At 36.8% G+C, this 20,655-nt stretch overlaps 3 protein-coding genes across 3 annotated transcripts; all 3 read right to left on the reverse strand.

Moving 5' to 3' along the window:
- Positions 1-2,432: 2,432 nt before the first annotated feature.
- Positions 2,433-5,848, reverse strand: LOC140313717 (extracellular calcium-sensing receptor-like). The gene is made up of 6 exons (XM_072391708.1): positions 5,643-5,848; positions 5,204-5,498; positions 4,289-5,080; positions 3,941-4,168; positions 3,672-3,795; positions 2,433-3,340 (listed from the first exon to the last, which is right to left on the reverse strand). Exons 1-6 carry the CDS (start codon positions 5,825-5,827, stop codon positions 2,433-2,435), a joined length of 2,532 nt encoding a protein of 843 aa, XP_072247809.1. The 5' UTR covers positions 5,828-5,848.
- Positions 5,849-10,008: 4,160 nt separating this feature from the next.
- On the reverse strand, positions 10,009-13,662 carry LOC140313718 (extracellular calcium-sensing receptor-like). Its single transcript, XM_072391709.1, has 6 exons — positions 13,472-13,662; positions 13,023-13,320; positions 12,146-12,937; positions 11,763-11,990; positions 11,496-11,619; positions 10,009-10,916 (listed from the first exon to the last, which is right to left on the reverse strand). The coding sequence occupies exons 1-6, from the start codon at positions 13,558-13,560 to the stop codon at positions 10,009-10,011; spliced, it is 2,439 nt and encodes an 812-aa protein (XP_072247810.1). The 5' UTR covers positions 13,561-13,662.
- Positions 13,663-15,811: 2,149 nt separating this feature from the next.
- LOC140313719 (extracellular calcium-sensing receptor-like) lies at positions 15,812-19,705 on the reverse strand. The gene is made up of 6 exons (XM_072391710.1): positions 19,518-19,705; positions 19,075-19,372; positions 18,165-18,956; positions 17,761-17,988; positions 17,495-17,618; positions 15,812-16,719 (listed from the first exon to the last, which is right to left on the reverse strand). The coding sequence occupies exons 1-6, from the start codon at positions 19,604-19,606 to the stop codon at positions 15,812-15,814; spliced, it is 2,439 nt and encodes an 812-aa protein (XP_072247811.1). The 5' UTR covers positions 19,607-19,705.
- Between the last annotated feature and the right edge of the window lie 950 nt (positions 19,706-20,655).

Below are 20,655 nucleotides of genomic sequence, written 5' to 3' on the forward strand. Positions count from 1 at the left end.
GTGTTCAACATTTTTGTTTTTTTTTAATCCATTTTTTTTGTTTTGACATCTGTATCATACCTGTGGGATACAACAGAAATTATAGTGTATTAGGCCCTCAAATGCAGTTCACCATAGTTTCCAACTGAGTTTTCATACAGCTTTCTTTTTTCTTCAGCTCTCTCTCTCTGTGAGATACTTTAAAGGAGACATATGACACTGGCATCAAACAAACTTTTGATGCTTTTAGAAAAATTAAAATTGTGATTGGCTCAATGTTCTGCTCAGCCTTCAGATATATGACATGGACTTGCTGTCCAACTGTCTCCTCTGTGAACTGGGAATTGTGTAAAAAAACAAGATTCCCTCCTTTAATAGCACATTGATCCCTTGGCTGAGTTGCAGTGGTATGTGTGTGTGTGTGATTGGAGTCATTTCACTGTGCTAGGTTAGAAAAGTGGATGGTTAGTTTGCATGCCAGTGAAGCACAATGATATGAACCTGACACTGAATCAAAGCCACCATACAAAGACTTGTCAAACCTGAATACAACTTATCAAGGAAATACAAGATGCCAATTACTCAGTTTTTTAGCTGGTAATTTTTATTTTCTAGGTAATACATTTCCACATACACATACAAACATGATGATACATCTTTCAGACTCATGTTAAGAGTAACTCCTAACTCTCTCTCTATATATATATATATATATATATATGTGTGTGTGTGTAAATATAAATTCTAGACTCTAATAACATAATCCATTTAAACTTTTCTAATTATTTTTTGAATATTTCATACTTTTTTATCCCTTTACTGGGGTGGTAATATTATTCATTCATCTATTTTTCTTATCACAGAACCACCTCATCTTATTCTGCCCATCACAGTTTCTGTTGGGGCGTGTGGCGGGGCACACCCTGGACAGGTCACCAGTCTAGTTGATCAAATTTGATATATCTTCTTCTTCTATATATACATGTTAATATTACCATTAATAGAAGTTTTATTCGCATGTATATTTGATATAATTGATATATGAATACATAAATATCTTCTTTTAGAGTTTTTCTATCTTTTTCGTAGCTACTCAACTTGTTGCCATCTTCAAACTGCCTTTCCTAGGCTTAATTTTGTTTTTTAGCTCGTTCTTAAGAGCTTTGAGTTGCTACGTGTCTTGTTGGCTGGGCCCTAGTTGTCCCAACTGTCATTGGCTAAGAGGCAGGGTACACCATGGACATGTTGCCAGTCCATCACAGGGCAACAACTCATTGCACAGGTGCTGTGATGCGACAGGGCTAACCACTACAACATCATGCAGCCCCTAAGAAATTTAGGTAACGTAAAAAAATTAAAAAAACAGCTGAAACTTGAGAAATTTGAGTGAGAAATTGAATTAAAGTGAATGGTTAGAATAACTGTTTGGTTAATCGTACAAGGTTTTTGGGTAGGGTCTAAATAAAGACCCTCAATCCTCTTCTCAGCAACCTCTGCTATTTCTGAAGAAGGTATTGGGTCTGGGTCTGGTTAATGAGAGGGCATAATCAAGGACAAGTAATACTGAAATGACAACTTTAGACACCAAAGGATGCAAACTTAAAAATGTTTTATATGGGTTTAGAAGCAGAGACAGAAACAAATGCTCAGTAATATAATGATGATGCTGAAATATGTTTGAAAAATTCATAATACACAAAAAGCACAGAATATTCTAGAGTGACTCCGTGATTTCCTTATGCTTCAGAAGAATCTGAAATCCATTCATCCATCCATATTCTATAGCCATTAATCTAGTTCAGGGCTGTGAATGGCTGGAGTTTATCCAAGCTGCCAACGGGCAAGAGGTGGAGTCAAAATGAAAACATGTATAATTAAATTTAGGGACAGTCAAAGATGATTATGAATATGTCAACATCAGTGTAAAAAAACAACAATAGTTCCAAGACAGTACAATCCACTGTAATGACTGAAGGTTTTTTCCGCTGTATGTGAAGCGGATTAACCATTCACCATCGCATTTCTGATGACTTAAGACAAAATAAAAGCTCATTGACAGTCAAGTTAATTTAAGTATGCAATAAAAGTAATTTTTGGATACTTTAAAGAGAAAGTACAGAAATTGAATCCAATTATAATCCAATTCAATCCAGTGTAATTTTAACAGTCCCATTCAATATTTTGGTAATTATAAAATGTCAATTTGTAAATGGGTTGTCTGACCAATGGATTGCATTGATATCAAATTTGATTTAGTCCTCCATCCTGAGTAAGCACGGGGCAGCAAGTGGCAGTGGAGAATGACCTTTTTAGAGAAGATAACCTCCCACACAAACAAACACAAAAACACGAGGCCAGGAATACCTGCTATAGGAAGGGACAAAATAATATAACACACAACTCAGCAGTCGAAAATGCCTTTGTCATATTGCTTTTTTAAATTTTTTTTGCATTTATTTTGGTGCACCCTTCCCAAAGATATTCTTTTTTGTATTCTTTTCTGGTTTCAGTAACATGATATAACATTTTGGGATAAAGATACAAATTAGTAGTCCAAAACTGGATGCCAGAATGGCAAATATTTCTACTGCAACACTGAACTTCCCAGGGGAGCTAACATAAGCTGGGATGAAAGTGATCCATACTGCACAGAATATCAGCATACTAAAGGTGATAAATTTAGCTTCATTGAAATTATCTGGCAGTTTTCGAGCCAGAAAAGCAAAAATAAAACACAATATGGCGAGAAGTCCAATGTAACCAAGCACAGCCCAGAAGCCTACAGGAGAGCCCAGAGCACACTCTAAGATGATTTTATCCTTGAATTCCTTAAAATTCTCAAATGGAAAAGGAGGAGAAATTGTCAACCAGAGGATACATATGATGACTTGTATAAGAGTGAAACCCAGAACACTGAGTCTCTGCTGTGTGGGCCCAAACCATTTCATTACATTTCTGCCTGGAAGTCTTGCTTTAAATGCCATTAAAACCACTATAGTTTTCCCAAGAACACAAGAGATGCAGAGGACAAAGGTGATGCCAAACGCTGTGTGTCGCAGCATGCAGGACCACTCAGAGGGTCGGCCGATGAAGGTCAGAGAGCACAGGAAACACAGAGTTAAGGAGAAGAGCAGCAGGAAGCTCAGCTCAGAGTTGTTTGCCCTGACGAGAGGAGTTTTCCTGTATCTGAAGAAAATTAATGCCACAACAGCAGTCATGCATGTTCCAAACAAAGAGGCAGCAGTAAGCAGCGTTCCCATAATTTCTTCATATGATAGAAACACGGCCTGCTTCTTTATACAAGCATCTCTTTTCTCATTCGACCAATATTCAGGAGGACATCTCACACAGGTGATAGAATCTACAAAAAAATAATGAGGCAGATGTTAGACTTGTAGTTCAGATTAGTCTCTTTTCTCTGTTTGTATCTGTTTGCAAATTCACCACACAGCACATCACTCTGCTGAGTGGAAGGCTAAATAAGGCTGTGGGGATCAGAACTTTTCAAGTATAAATATAGGAGTTTTTCAGCCAAAGAGGACTTGATTCTGACCTTATAAACATGTTTCATAACGTCAAAGTACAGTTGGATATAATTAGATATCTCAGGTTGCAAAAAATTGTCATGTGATCATGCCACTTTTATTTGGTGTTTTATCTAAGTTCAAAGCTTTCTTTTCAAAATACTAAACCTGTAACGTTGCTCATTTCTCCTTCAGCACATGTTATACAGTCATAGCAGCAAACAGGTTTTCCTTTCTGGAGAACTTTACGTGTTCCTGGGGGACACTTTTCACTGCAAACTGACACAGGCACCTACATGAACAAAAACAATATGGAAAAAATAATACATTCATTATGTTGTTTTGTACTTTTAATACATAAAAAAAATAATATTCTGAAACAATAATACAGTTTCGAAAATATAATGAGAAGAGTTAGAAAGTAGAAAGTAGCTGACCTGCAATGAGTTCTTTGCCCAAATCAAAGTCTTATTCTGCAATTTCAGTTGATTGTCTGCAGGTAATGATGTATCATAAAGACCAACTGTGACAAAGTCTGCAATATCATTTTGTCTGGGCTGCCAATTTATGATTTCATACTTTGCTGGTGGATCTCCATTCTCATTAAAGTAAACCTCATCTTCCTCCTTGGTTTTGAAGTAAATCTTCTGTATATACTGTAAAATCTAAAGAAAAATAAAGAGACATTAATTTGATTATCTGACAAACAATTATGCATGCATATTTCTTCAACAACGTGACAGTCTAAAATATTTAATATCGTTACATTTCAATGTAAAGCTCACCGTAAATGGATCTAGTTGCACGTTGTTGTTACATGTTTTGTTGCAGCTGAGAATACCATGAAGAGCATGGGCCACTGCATAAACTCCTTTATAGACATTGTTGAAAATGGGCATAAGTGACATGTCAGTGAAGCTGTTCTGCACTCCAGCCAGATCCTCGTGTCCTGTACAGTCTCTTGAAGTCTCTGTTGTTATGAATTTCTTGAACTTACAACTAAATAATGCCTCCCAGAATTCTGTAAACAAGTCACTATTTGATGAATTGAGGGGTTTCACATCAAGCATAAATTCTCTCATACCGCTGACATGTGCTTTGGGGATGGAAAGACCTATGGCTCCATCCAGGATGTGATTCTTATCAATTGTTGCAATTTGAGAATCAAAGATCCAACCCTCACTACCTACCCATTGATACCCAGTTAAGTTGTAGTTGGAAAACTCATGTAATAACACATCCATGTCCATGTGTGAGAGAAAAGCAACAATCACCTTTGAGGTAGAAGCCTTGATAATTTCAATTATTTTTTGTATTTTTTCTGATGGATCTGTTCTAAAGAACGATACAGAATATTCCAGACAGATGCCCAGCTGCTGTGCAGTTTCTGTGAATGTAGCCATGCCATTATTGCCATAATCATCATTGGTTCTAACAGCTCCAACCCAAGTCCAGCCAAAGTGCTTGACCAACTGAGCCAGGGCTCTGCTCTGGTAGTAGTCACTAGGCACTGTTCTGAGGAAGGATGGATACTTGGTTTTATCACTGAGGCAAGCACATGTGGAAAAGTGGCTGATCTAAAAGAAAATAAAGAAATGGTTTCCATCCCTAGAACAATCTGCTACATTCAGTTTTTATGCAATCTCTCTGTTAAAAACATTTTTTTTTCTTTTAAACACATTTGAATGAATCCAACCCACCTGTGGGATATGAAATGGTCCAATCACTGTGGCTATTGCTGCACTAGGAGAGGAGGATGTTTCTCCCATTATGGCCTGTACTTGTGCAGGTTTTGTACAAGTTGTCGAGGGTGAAGCCAAAATTTCATTACCATTAACCAAGGCAAGTGCAACTCTTACACTTCTAGCGATGGAACCACAAGCGTCATAAATTTTATAACCCAGAGAAATGCCTGGCAGCAGGTCTGTACTGTTATTGATCTCCTCAATGGCAAAGAGCATGGCCTGAGCAAACTGGAATCCTCTGAAATTCAAACTTGATACAAACATTTATAAGCATAGTATTTCCACCAGTTTGTTCTTGAAATGGAAAACACAGCAACACAAAAGACACATACAATATAAATCTTATTGTGATGCACACTGTGATAATCTTTATCCACATAATTGTGTAATTTACCTGGTGCATTGCAGCGGCAGGGGTTTTTGTGTATAGTTATCCTGTCTGTTCCTCCAGCTGCTATGAAAAGAGAAGATACCTCCCAACACAATGTCCCCATCTTTTATGAGCTGGGGATTCTCAGGATCCCCCCTTTGTCTGCACACTGACTCCTCAGCCTGAGAGAAAGATGCCACCAACAACATTTGTAAAAGTGTCAAACCCTGCTGTAGACATCTCTGTGTTGACATCATGCTGAGTGAAAAGAGCCAAACCAGAAAGACTTACACTGATATTTATACATAACGCATCACCAAATAATACGATACAGGATGTTTCATCTCTATGGACCTGAGGAGGGGCGACAGGAGGGAGGCACCAAAATACATATGACCAATGGCAGACATTTTTTTTTTTTTTTAAGTTTTCTGTTTCAAATACCTTTAGTAAGTGTGTTATCAGACTGGAAAATTTGAAGGTTCAAGATATTTTTTACATTATGGGGAAAAATATCTGCATCATTTAAAAAATGAGAAATTGTGAATGTTCAAGCAACATGCTTGTTACTGTACAAATAATTAGGAAAATTACAAAGCCTTGAATGCTACACTTATGGCAAATAATTTACCAGTAATGTAATAACATGAATTTTAGCTACATCAGTTTACCTAAATTGTTCCCCTTTTGGTTATTTTTTTTAATTTAGTTTAATTATTTTGTAACATCTACCACTTTAACTTGGGTTTTTTTTGAGTGGCCTCAGTTTTATGTGTTTGCAGATAGACCGGATTTGACTTATAACAATGATTACCTAAAAAAATGGTGCTTTTAACATTTCCCTAAACCGACCCAAGTATTTCAGTTTGCTAAATCAAACCCAACCAAACAGAGAGTGAATAAAAAAGTCAATTGTAAATGTAAATTTGAAAAATCAGTTCTCGATGAAAAACTAAATTTAGCACCCTACGTCTGAATGACAAACATGTTTGTCACTCCTCTGCCAACCCCCAACATTATGATATAGATTTTTGTTTACTTGTTATAACTTCAAATTCTGAGAATATAGATAGTTTGCTGTACATATTTGTTTAAAAAAAAAGAAAAAAGTCATGTACAATAGCAAAAATTAGCACAAAAATGCTCTTAACCACTTCCTCCAATATGACTACCTTGCTGCTCTTTAAATTTAGAAACACTTCCAAATTAAAAAAAAATAAATCAAATAACTAAATTACCTCATTTTTTGCAGGCTTAGATGAAGAGATAAAACTGATATGAGTGCATTATAATAAGATATTAAAATATGTGCAAAATTTTAGCATAATACTACACATGAAACATTTAAACGTCCCATGGAATGCATGTTTTCTGGCTGCAGTGTTAGAATCATGTATAGTTACCTTAAACATCACCCAAAGCTTAAGAAAAGGATATATACAGTTTATATTTCAATGCAAAAGGAACTAATTTTCTCCAAAATTTCTCAAAATTTCCCTTGCAAGAAATTTTTTCTACTCCCTTTTTCCTCACATGTCAGTGTGAGAGAAGGGCAGGATTTCCTTTTATGGTCAAATTTTTCAGGTAGTGCATGCCCATGGGTGGTAGGGACTGCACAGTGTCCACCAGAAGCATTTTAAGTGAAAGTTATCAGGATGGAAGGAACGAGTGATCCACTGGTTCTTTTCAGAACATGGTACTTTATTTTTGCTTTGGCGACATCTCCAAGAAAAAGTGTTTTTGGTTTTCAGACATCTTTAGCAAAAAGGCTGATAAAGGTACTAATGGTACTTTGTCCTCATAAATTTACACCCAAAACAAGAAACATGGAGATACTTACACGAGAAAATGCACAATTGCAGGTTCTGAGCATATTTATCAAATATAGACATCCGGCTGTAATTGCCGTTGTGGCAGCTCTTTATACTGCTCACTTTGATATTCAGGATCCTATTCTAGATCAGTTACGTGTGGTTGGATCTCATGTGTTGACATGCTTGAAAATGTAGTGTGTATGTGTTGTCATAGGTTCCCAGCCAGCATCTGAAGTAGAGCACATTGACGAGTCACCACCATCCCCTTTCCCGACCCTCTCTGCAAACCTCAGGAGGAAGCTTTCCCAAAGAGTAGGCTCTCCCTCATTTCAAAATAATTTTGGCATAACGAGGTGTGCAAAGGTAATCCAGAGATACCCAAGATTAAGAATGAAATTACTTAAAATGCCCACATTAAAAAGGAGCTAAGGCTAGATTCCCAACAGAGGCCGTGGATTGCCGTCTGTTTTGTTTTTACAGGTTTAGCAGCTGGTTGTCTGGTTTTTGTTTCTATTTTTGTCCTGTATCCTCTTCTTCTGTTCTTGTCCCCCGGTCCGGTTCAGCTCTATTACATGTTATATAATGTAAACAAAAATAAATAAATGGGCGGTTGATGGGCATCAAGGGGAGCTTTACATTTATAAAGCTTCCCTTGGCAAAGCAAATCTGTTTGGCTTAAAAGTTTTCAGATTACAATTCTGCTGCCATAATGCTGGAAAGGACAAGGGAAAAAAATGGAAACATTTCCACATGTACAATGGAGAAATCTGAGAACATAAAATACTTTAGATTAGCTATTTCTATGATGTCCTTCATATTAATCCAGCATTTACTTGGAAAATATTATTCTCTATTAATGCTTGTAGACCTTAGCTTTTGATATGGTATATAACAGTACCATAGATTCTCACTGGAGCATTGTGTGGCATTAAAGGAACTGCTCCTGGATTAATTAATATTTACCAGAGTGAAGCTCATCTGTTAGACTGGATGGTTTCTTACCATCATCATCAGCTCCCCCATTTGAGTGGTCCCCCAATGATTTATTCTTAGTCCAGTTCTTTTTCAGTACAAAATCAGACACAAATTTTAGGTCAATTTGACAATGCACCCCCTATCAAGGGTTCTTTCTTATAGATAGATATAAAGAGACAGCCAAAGACACAGTTTTCTTTGTTTGTTTTTTAATCAACCAGCTCTGAATAGACTCAGTCTGTGTGGTCTACCAGTGAACCACATAGGTACTTATGGACCAACAGTAAGGCTTTCCAAAGAGATTAGCTGACTGGTGCAGTTTCTGGCTGGTCATGACCTCCCTATTAAGTGGCTGACCACAACCTCAGCACTACTGCAGATAAAGAGTATGAGACTTATTAATAAAGGCCCACAGCTGCATCAGTCAGACTCACCTGGCTCTGGTCCCTGAAACTCTGCCCCATTTTTTCGCCCTGCAGCTGAGCTAAACCACACCATGCAACCAGTCATTTAATGGGTTACCAGCTAAGTCACCTCTGAGCCTTTAACTTTGCTCCTTTCCAAGAAATTTCAGAGGTCAATTTACCACATGCTCTTGTATGTACGGTTTCATGATCCATACTGTAAGGATCTCAACAGTATCCAGGTTGTTTTGTATTCAGGGGACTTGCATTTGAACAATTAGGATCATGTTTTTTATTCACACATTAGGACTAGCTTCTAATGTCTCAGTCCATTTTTACTCAAAGTAGCGAAAGAATAAATATACATGTCAAATGTATTTTCAAAATACCGTAAATTTCAACAAGGTTCAAAATTATAACAGATTTTTTAATGATAATATATCGACTGATACCTTCCAATGACCGTGACTTTATGCAATGAACACACAGCTGAATATATAAGTGTTGTAATTTGTCTGTTATATTAAATGAGCCGAAAAGGAGGCGCAGGCATTCAGATTTCAGAACACCAGTTTGGTAGATAGCAGTCTTTTACAGTCACTGCTAAAACGGTTTAACAGTTCATCGGATCTGTAACTTTTAAATGCACACAAAATATCTTTCTAGTCTCTTTATCAGTCCAAAAACAAAGTTTGTAATGTGCAGAAATATTAGTTAATGTATTGCATCAGGGTCAGTAATCCAGTCCAGTCAAAAAATCTATGTTGTTTATCTGGTTCCTTGGCAGTGCAAATTAAATTTATTTCTATTAATTTAATTTACCATTTCTATTTCTCACCTTCTTCTTAAAATGTGACCATTTTGACCAACATTCTAGCCAAACTAAGCTAAAGCTAACCAGAGAACAAGGCTGGCAGGCACAGATAACACAAGAACAGCTACATCATGCCTGGCATGACATAACTTCACATTCACCATAGTCCACAGAACTGAAATACACACACAAAAAAAAGTTTATCATATGTACACCAAGTGACGCATAAAAAATAATTCTATATTCTATACATATTTATGACAACTAAAGACGAGCCGACTAAAATTCACTCATACAGACAGACTGGTTATCAAGTTAATATAACAAAATCATTACAGCTTTTGGGATATGATTCCTGCCAAAATTGTTTTCACTTCTCAAAATTATTTTGGTGCACCCTTCCCAAAGATATTCTTTTTTGTATTCCTCTCTGGTTTCAGTAACATGACATAACATTTTGGGATAAAGATACAAATTAGCAGTCCAAAACTGGATGCCAGAATAGCAAAGATTTCTACTGCAACACTGAACTTCCCAGGAGAGCTGAAATACGCCGGGATAAAAGCTATCCATACCGCACAGAATATCAGCATACTAAATGTAATAAATTGAGCTTCGTTGAAATTATCTGGCAGTTTTCGAGCCAGAAAAGCAAAAATAAAACACAATATAGCGAGAAATCCAATGTAACCAAGCACAGCCCAGAAGCCTACAGGAGAGCCCAGAGCACACTCTAAAATGATTTTGTCCTTGAATTCCTTCAAATTCATGTATGGAAAAGGAGGAGAAACTGTCAACCAGAGGATACATATGATGACTTGTATAAGAGTGAAACCCAGAACACTGAGTCTCTGCTGTGTGGGTCCAAACCATTTCATTACATTTCTGCCTGGAAGTCTTGCTTTAAACGCCATTAACACCACTATAGTTTTCCCAAGAACACAAGATATGCAGAGGACAAAGGTGATGCCAAATGCTGTGTGTCGCAGCATGCAGGACCACTCAGAGGGTCGGCCGATGAAGGTCAGAGAGCACAGGAAACACAGAGTTAAGGAGAAGAGCAGCAGGAAGCTCAGCTCAGAGTTGTTTGCCCTGACGAGAGGAGTTTTCCTGTATTTGAAGAAAATTAATGCCACAACAGCAGTCATGCATGTTCCAAACAAAGAGGCAGCAGTAAGCAGCGTTCCCATAATTTCTTCATATGATAGAAATACAAGCTCCTTCTTTATACAGGCATCTCTTCTCTCATTTGACCAGTATTCCGGAGGGCATCTCACACAGGTGATAGAATCTACGAAATTACATCGAGGCAGATGTTAGACTTACAGTTTACATTTTGATACTCCAAATTTTCCACATGGCAGACAGAGTGCTTGCTGATAAAATAACTTTATGTGAAAAAACTTCATGTGAAGCATTGAAACAGCCATGTCACATTTTAAATAGAACTGTTTAGCTGTCATGCTATAGTATACAGCTGTATAGCTGTAACAGTTACTACTTAAATTTGTGCTTTGCTTTACACATGGTTCACAGGAGTGAACTAACGGACATGAACAGTGTCCTCAGATTCTCGCTAAGATCTACCACTTCCATCAATTTGTGGATAGCCATCTTACAAATGTGGATGTTACAGTGGATATGATATACTCTCATCCTCTTTATCCCCTATATGAAATCAATTTATTCGATATAATGGAATCTAGTCATATCTGTTGAAAACAATAAATTTGTATATTACTGTAACTCCAAGCAACTATCTCAATTCAACAAAATTATGTCATATCTTAAAAGTGGCATGGAACGATGCCAGTTAAATTTTTTTTGTGTGACATTAAAGGAAAAACGTTTGAATTAGAAAATACTGAACCTGTAAAATTGCTCATCTCTCCTTCTGCACATCTTATACAGTCATAGCAGCAAACAGGTTTTCCTTTCTGGAGAACTTTACGTGTTCCTGGGGGACACTTCTCACTGCAAACTGACACAGGCACCTACATGAACAGAGAAGGTATTACACATTTCTTGCATTTCCTCACCAGCTTTTCTTAATAATTCTAATACAACAGAACCAATTATAATCAGATATTTAGAAATGAGTTCACTTATGATGTTACAAAATACTATAGTTCTTTACCTGGTGTGAGCCCTGCGTCCAAATGAAAGGCTTATCTAGCAGATTCAATTGTTTGTCTGCGGGTAACGATGTGTCATAAAGACCAACTGTGACAAAGTCCACAATGTTGTTTTCTCTTGGATGCCAGTTTATAATTTCATACTTTGCTGGTGGATCTCCATTCTCATTAAAGTAAACTTCATCTCCTTCTTTTGTTTTGAAGTTAATCTGTCTTATGTGCTGCAAAATCTAAGACAATAGATGTTAATTTTGTTAATTATCTGATAAACATGAATATTGCTTCAACAAAATGACTGTCTGGATTGGATTTTTTCACTTTTAATTTAACATTCGTTGTCACATCAAAATGCAAAAATCATTATTAATGTTGGTATTAAGCTCACCGTAAATGGATCTAGTTGCACATTGTTGTCACATGTTTTGTTGCAGCTGAGAATACCATGAAGAGCATGGGCCACTGCATACACTCCTTTATAGACATTGTTGAAAATGGGCATAAGTGACATGTCAGTGAAGCTGTTCTGCACTCCAGCTAGATCCTCATGTCCTGTACAGTCTCTCTGAATGTCTGTTGACTTTGATTGCTTGAACTTACAGCTAAATAATGCCTCCCAGAACTCTGTAAACAAGTCGTTATTGGATAGAATAAGTGGTTTTACATCAAGCATAAATTCTTTCAGTCCGCTGACATGTGCTTTGGGGATGGAAAGACCTATGGCTCCATCCAGGATGTGAGTCTTGTCCACAGCTGCAATTTGAGAATCAAAGATCCAGGACTCACTACCAACCCACTGGTACCCAGTCAAGTTGTGATAGGACAAGTCATGTATAAGTACATCCATGTCTTTATGGGAGAGGAAAGCAACAATCACCTTTGAAGTTGAAGCCTTGATAACTTCAATTACTTTTCTAATTTTTTCTGATGGATCTGTTCTAAAGACAGACACAGAATATTCCAAACAAATGCCCAGCTGCTGTGCAGTTTCTGTGAATGTAGCCATGCCATTATTGCCATAATCATCATTGGTTCTAACAGCTCCAACCCAAGTCCAGCCAAAGTGCTTGACCAACTGAGCCAGGGCTCTGCTCTGGTAGTAGTCACTAGGCACTGTTCTGAGGAAGGATGGATACTTGGTTTTATCACTGAGGCAAGCACATGTGGAAAAGTGGCTGATCTAAAAGAAAATAAAGATAAATCGGTATAGGATACATAATAAAACAATGACAGACACAAGTTTAATCTTAACAAGTCATACCGACCAGTGGGATATGAAATGGTCCAATGATGGTGGCTGTTGCTGTGCTAGGAGAAGAGGAGGTTTCACCCATTATGACCTGCACTTGTGCAGGTCTGGTACATGGCGCCTCAGATGTTGAAGACACATCGTCAATGCCATTGGTTAAGGCAAGTGCAACTTTTAAACTTCTGGCAATGGAGCTACACGTGTCATATATATTATAGCCCAGAGAGATTCCTGGAAGTAGGTCTGTACTGTTGTTAATTTCTTCAATGGCAAAAAGCATAGCTTGCGCAAACTGGAACTCTCTGAAATTCAAACTAGATTTAGACAGTTAAAAATTGTTGGCACAACGGTTTCTCTTTGAAATAAAGACAACTTCATGCTAAATTAAACCAGATACTGGACTTTATGACATTAATACACAAAACAGAGGCAAAATGGATAAAATATTTATTGGGTATAATTTACCTTGTGCATTGCAGTGGCAGAGGTTTTTGCATGTAGGTATTCTGTTTGTTCCTCCAATTGCTGTGGAAGGAGAATATTCCCCCCAGCATAATGTCCCCATCTTTAGACAGCTGAGGGCTTTCAGGATCCCCTCTCCGCCTGCACACTGAATCCTTAGTTTGAGAGAAAGACACCAACAACAAGAGTTGTAAAAGTGCACAGCCCTGCTCTGGCCACCACCTTGTGGACGCCATGTTGTCTGTAAGAATAGAATCACTGGGTGGCATCTCATTTATCTTCATGTAATGAATGGCTTGTAGTGATATTTATGCATCTAGGAGGAGCAAATGGTATAATAACAAAAAAAAGTGAAGATTCATCTCTGTGGACCTACAAGGTGGAGCAAGTGAAAGAAGTTTTCCCTGATACAAAATTAGTTTTTGAATATAATCTGTTTTAGATGATAACATTGGTAATAATAACAGTAATAATAATAACAATAATAGTAATTGCACACAATTTGTCCTCACTGTTAAACAATAAAATATATCTCTTTAAATATGTATACCTGAGTTAAACAAATGGGGGCTCTAATTAAAAAGACTGGATCTCTGTCATAAACTGTGGCCTGGGAATAGTTAGAAAGGTACTGTCTACAGGTATTGATGGTCAGGAGGTGACATACGAGATCAAAAAATCTGAGATCCATTAAGTGGCAAGGGAATTTAAGGATTTGAACGTGATCTGAAACATTATGCAACACATGTAATCTAACATGGAGGTAGTACAGCAAGGCAAGCACAAACATAATGTGTTTGTGTTGTTTTTGTCTTGGTAATGAGTTTTTGCGGCGTTTTGAAAAAACTGAAAAAGGTGGAGCGCTGACCTGAACTGATGCCAGTTTATATTGTGCATTATAGTAGTAACAACAAATGCTGAAAAAAACATACATAACCTTTTGTAAGAAAGCAATGAAAAAAATGTATTAATTTTTGTGAGTGTCTTGAAATGGAAAGAATGAAAATAAACATGTCTGACATTAGCATCAAACCTGAGATTAGAATAAACCATTTCTTCTTGATTCTTATAGGCTTGGGTGAATCATTTGAAAAACTACTAAGACGGAAACCAACAGAATGACAGGACAAAATTATCTCTGATATATCATCATTGAATTTAAGCTTTCTTTTTAAATCAATTTTTCAATTTTATTTATCTTATAGGCACGTTCTGCTGAGTTTATTGGAATAAAATGGTCATAAAGGTTGTGGTCTTAAATACGCTGGCCAAGTGGTTTTCTTAAAAAGAGAGAACAGAAGGGGCCTTGGACAGAGCCTTGTGGTGCGCCACAAGTGAGCTCAGTTGTTGAGAAGGTGAAGTCATTCATCGTAACAAAAAAGTTATGTGGATGAGGTATGGGTTTAATAAACAAAGGGCCCTATTCGTAATTCAAACCCAACATCTATTTTATTTATAAAATGAGTTAGTATTTTTATTACACTTTACATTACAGCTCAGTTACTTCACGGTAATAGTGTGGTTACAGGTTGGTAATAAAGAGGAAATATTGGAATGATATAATTTATTTACCAAAGTAATAACTAGACAATAACCTGGTAATAACAATGGGTACATTATGGGAATAATAGACTAGAGCTGAAATTACAAGGTAATTAGGGGCCTGAGGTTGTGGGGAAACAAATTATTTTAAAAACAGCCGAAGACATTTTTATTCCAAGAAGCTTTTAGTTAGACTTGGGTTTCTATGAGGATTTTTTTTGTTGTTTTTATGTATTTTATTCTATTGTTTTATTTGTGTAATTTATGGGGTCACCTTTTGTAAAGCACTTTCAAAAAATTGTCTGTGAAAGGCGCTATATAGATAAACTACACTATACTAAATTTAAAGGTTATAATAAGTCAAAACTATTTGGTAATAGAATAGTAACACTGTAGAAATAGTATGGGGACCTGCTAAAAATAAAATGGTTATATAGGTGCAATAATTTGTCAAGAAAACTGGTGATATGTTTACAAAAATGTTTTAATATACTAATAATGATGACATAATATGGACTGATATTTCCATATTGCATTGAACCAAACACCCATTGTTATTATAATTACCTGAAAACATGTCTGGTACTTTCCATGTAATAACCATGAATCAGGGCTGCAAACGGCTGTTTCCATTTCACTTCATGACAATATTAGACTAAAGAAACACCTAGAGCCATAGCATTAATAACTGTTTTTGCTCATGATATGCTTTGAAACACTTAAACAACACGTAATAGACTGTTTTTTAGTGAATGGGGACTTTAAGATACCTTTGCAATACATTGCTTTCTGTTTTCAAAATTATTTTGGTGCACCCTTACCCATTATATTCTTTTTTGTATTCTTTTCTGGTTTCAGTAACATGATATAACATTTCGGGATAAAGATACAAATTAGCAGTCCAAAACTGGATGCCAGAATAGCAAAGATTTCCACTGCAACACTGAACTTCCCAGGGGAGCTAACATATGCTGGGATGAAAGTGAGCCATACTGCACAGAATATCAGCATACTAAAAGTGATAAATTTGGCTTCATTGAAATTATCTGGCAATTTTCGAGCCAGAAAAGCAAAAATAAAACACAATATGGCGAGAAGTCCAATGTAACCAAGCACAGCCCAGAAACCTACAGGAGAGCCCAGAGCACACTCTAAAATGATTTTATCCTTGAATTCCTTAAAATTCTTATATGGAAAAGGAGGAGAAATTGTCAACCAGAGGATACATATGATGACTTGTATAAGAGTGAAACCCAGAACACTGAGTCTCTGCTGTGTGGGCCCAAACCGTTTCATTGCATTTCTGCCTGGAAGTCTTGCTTTAAATGCCATTAAAACTACCATTGTTCTCCCAAGAACACAAGAGATGCAGAGGACAAAGGTGATGCCAAATGCTGTGTGTCGCAGCATGCAGGACCACTCAGAGGGTCGGCCGATGAAGGTCAGAGAGCACAGGAAACACAGAGTTAAGGAGAAAAGCAGCAGGAAACTCAGCTCAGAGTTGTTTGCCTTGACAAGAGGAGTTTTCCTGTATCTGAAGAAAATTAATGCCACAACAGCAGTCATGCATGTTCCAAACAAAGAGGCAGCAGTAAGCAGTGTTCCCATAATTTCTTCATATGACAGAAACACGGCCTCCTTCTTTATACAGGCATCTCTTCTCTCATTTGACCAGTATTCAGGAGGGCATCTCACACAAGTGATAGAATCTATAAAATAACATTGAGGCAGATGTTAGACTTGCAGTTTACATTTTGATACTTCAAATTTTCCACATGGCAGACAGTATGCGTACTGATCAAAGCACATCGCTCTGCTCTGACTGGTTGAGGTTGAGAGGAGACTTCTTCCACTTAAATATAGAAGTTTTTCATTCCAAGTGGCTCTGATTATGAACATACTAAAGATTTCTTGAATTTTTTTTAAATTTCATTTTAAAAACTACATGTTCAGGGTTGAAACTATGTCACATTCCAATCTATATTGGAACTACTATGGAAATATATTTTTACCTTTTTATTTTTCTAACAATTTAAAATACTGTGAGAAACATTTATGTGCCTAGTTCTGATCTGGAATTATCTGATATATGAAGGACAAAGAATAACATAAGCCATCATCACAAGTTACATAACATTCCACGTTATTTCCTGAGCTCAAAATGATAAAACAGCAAGCAATTCTGAAGAGTGATGCCACAAAAACAAAAAACTGGTTGCAATGGTTATGTTGCCTTCCATTTAAAGATAACGTTACGCAAAGTTTTTATAATCAAAAGGAATCAGGACTCTAAAATAGTTTAATCTCATGTGATCTATGTACCAAATTTTCAATTAGTCACTATGTATGAAAAAAACATTTACTACATAAAAGTAATTCGCAGACTGGCTATCTCTTATAATAAAACAATGTCGTTATGGAATAATGTTGCTTTTATTTTATGATGAATTGAAGTTCAAAAGCTTGAAATAAATAGTACTGAACCTGTAAAGTTGCTAATTTCTCCTTCTGCACATCTTATACAGTCATAGCAGCAAACAGGTTTTCCTTTCTGGAGAACTTTACGTGTTCCTGGGGGACACTTCTCACTGCAAACTGACACAGGCACCTACATGAACAGAGAAGGTATTACACATTTCTTGCAACTCCTCACCAGCTTTTTTAATAATTCTAATACAACAGAACCAATTATAATCAGATATTTAGAAATTAGTTCACTTATGATGTTACAAAATACTATAGTTCTTTACCTGGTGTGAGCCCTGCGTCCAAATGAAAGGCTTATCTAGCAGATTCAATTGTTTGTCTGCGGGTAACGATGTGTCATAAAGACCAACTGTGACAAAGTCCACAATGTTGTTTTCTCTTGGATGCCAGTTTATAATTTCATACTTTGCTGGTGGATCTCCATTCTCATTAAAGTAAACTTCATCTCCTTCCTTCGTTTTGAAGTTAATCCATTTTATGTGCCGCAAAATCTAAGACAATGGATGTTAATTTTGTTAATTATCCGATATTCTTTTTGCTTGCATAATTGGTCAAGAGCATTATAGTATGAAAGGGCTTCATTTTTACACATCATTATGCCTAAAATTATATTCGTTGATGTTTTTTTTATTGTTAAAAATATTGTCAAACTTGGTATTAAGCTCACCGTAAATGGATCTAGTTGCACATTGTTGTCACATGTTTTGTTGCAGCTGAGAATACCATGAAGAGCATGGGCCACTGCATACACTCCTTTATAGACATTGTTAAAAATTGGCATAAGTGACATGTCAGTGAAGCTGTTCTGCACTCCAGCCAGATCCTCATGTCCTGTACAGTCTCTCTGAATATCTGTTGACTTTGATTGCTTGAACTTACAGCTAAATAATGCCTCCCAGAACTCTGTAAACAAGTCATTATTGGATAGAATAAGTGGTTTTACATTAAACATGAACTCTCTCAGTCCGCTGACATGTGCTTTGGGGATGGAAAGACCTATGGCTCCATCCAGGATGTGAGTCTTGTCCACAGCTGCAATTTGAGAATCAAAGATCCAGGACTCACTACCAACCCACTGGTACCCAGTCAAGTTGTGATAGGACAATTCATGTATAAGTACATCCATGTCCATGTGTGAGAGGAAAGCAATAACGACCTTTGAGGTTGAAGCCTTGATAATTTCAATTATTTTTTGTATTTTTTCTGATGGATCTGTCCTAAAGAAAGATACAGAATATTCCAGACAGATGCCCAGCTGCTGTGCAGTTTCTGTGAATGTAGCCATGCCATTATTGCCATAATCATCATTGGTTCTAACAGCTCCAACCCAAGTCCAGCCAAAGTGCTTGACCAACTGAGCCAGGGCTCTGCTCTGGTAGTAGTCACTAGGCACTGTTCTGAGGAAGGATGGATACTTGGTTTTATCACTGAGGCAAGCACATGTGGAAAAGTGGCTGATCTAAAAGAAAATTAAGATAAATCGGTATAGGATATATAATTAAAAAAAATCGAATACACATATTAAAACAATCAATTCTTATCATAAGTGAAGTTAAATGTTTAGCAGTCATACCAACCAGTGGGATATGAAATGGTCCAATAACAGTAGCTATTGCTGTGCTGGGAGAGGAGGAGGTTTCACCCATTATAGCCTGTACTTGTGCAGGTCTGGTACATGGTGCCACAGATGTTGAAGACACATTATCAATGCCATTGGTTAAGGCAAGAGCAACTTTCACACTTCTTGCAATGGAACCACAAGTATCATATATATCATAGCCCAGAGAGATTCCTGGCAGTAGGTCTGTACTGTTGTTAATTTCTTCAATGGCAAAAAGCATAGCTTGAGCAAACTGGAACTCTCTGAAATTCAAGCTAAATTCAGACAATTGAAAATTGTTGGCATAACAAACAGTAAGAGATGATGATGGCATATAAAATGGAAGCATCAATAGGCACGAACAACATTTCTGCAGAAAACAGTGGCAAGATGGATACAGCTTTCTTTTGTATACTTTACCTGGTACATTGCAGTGGCAGAGGTTTTTGCATGTAGGTATTATGTTTGTTCTCCCAGCTGCTGTGGAAGGAGAAGATTCCCCCCAGCATAATGTCCCCGTCTTTAGACAGCTGAGGGCTCTCAGGATCCCCTCTTCGTTTGCACACTTGCTCCTCAGTTTGAGAAAAAGACACCAATAGCAACACTTGTAAGAGTACACAACCGTGCTCTGGCCACTTCTGTGTCAATATCATACTGTCTGAATAATTCAAACCACAAGTGGCATCACATGTACCTTTAAACTAAATCAAACGTTTGAACCGGTATTTATGAGTTTTGAAGCAGCTTATTAATAATGATAAACAGTGATGATTTGTCTCTGTGACGCTACAAGGTGGGGCAAGAGGAGGGAGATAGTGATGAGCTAAAGTCTAGTTTTATGGATTTATTGTGTATGTGAGTTCCAGTAGGAATATTGGTAATAATTTTTCATTCAAGTATATGTGATTTTTACTGGTGACCAATCATGGTCTAATCCAATGTGTGCTTTCCCACTACAACTCTTATGGTGACTATAATGATATTAATTCTCTGATGTTATCTTCAACAATATACTCCAAATAGTCAGGTTGTAAACATGTTCACAGTGGATATGGGGACTATAAAAAACACAGCAATAAAGTCCTTCCTGTCTTTTATTTTCTGTGAAGGTGAGCCAAGCGTACGTTCAGATTCCCTTCGCAGAGTGGAGACTTTCAGACAGTCTTACACATATGAAAGGGTGCAAAGATGTGGATGTGTTTATTGAACTGTACAGTGTGACCAATTTGAAACAATTTGTGTATAAGATTTTATTTCTCTTTTTTTCTGTTTTTCTCTAAAACTGTTACATGACTTTCCTTTCACTTTGAACGCTGCTTTGCATACTGAGTTAGAAAAAAATAAAAAAAAGTGTTTTTGTGTACAAATGGGCCCCACTCAATGTCATCTTTAATATGTATAGTACAACCAATGCTTGTCCAATTCAAAAGGACATATAATCAATATATATTTTTATTTCTGTGCTTAAGGGTATATACAGTATTTGGATATACACTGTGTGCACAATTATCAGACAAGTGAGTATGTTGACTATATCATAATTTTCATGCATATTTTC

The sequence above is a fragment of the Leuresthes tenuis genome, unplaced genomic scaffold, assembly GCF_036924035.1.
Source record: "Leuresthes tenuis unplaced genomic scaffold, fLeuTen1.0.hap1 SCAF_9, whole genome shotgun sequence".
In the NCBI taxonomy this organism is placed as follows: domain Eukaryota; kingdom Metazoa; phylum Chordata; class Actinopteri; order Atheriniformes; family Atherinopsidae; genus Leuresthes; species Leuresthes tenuis.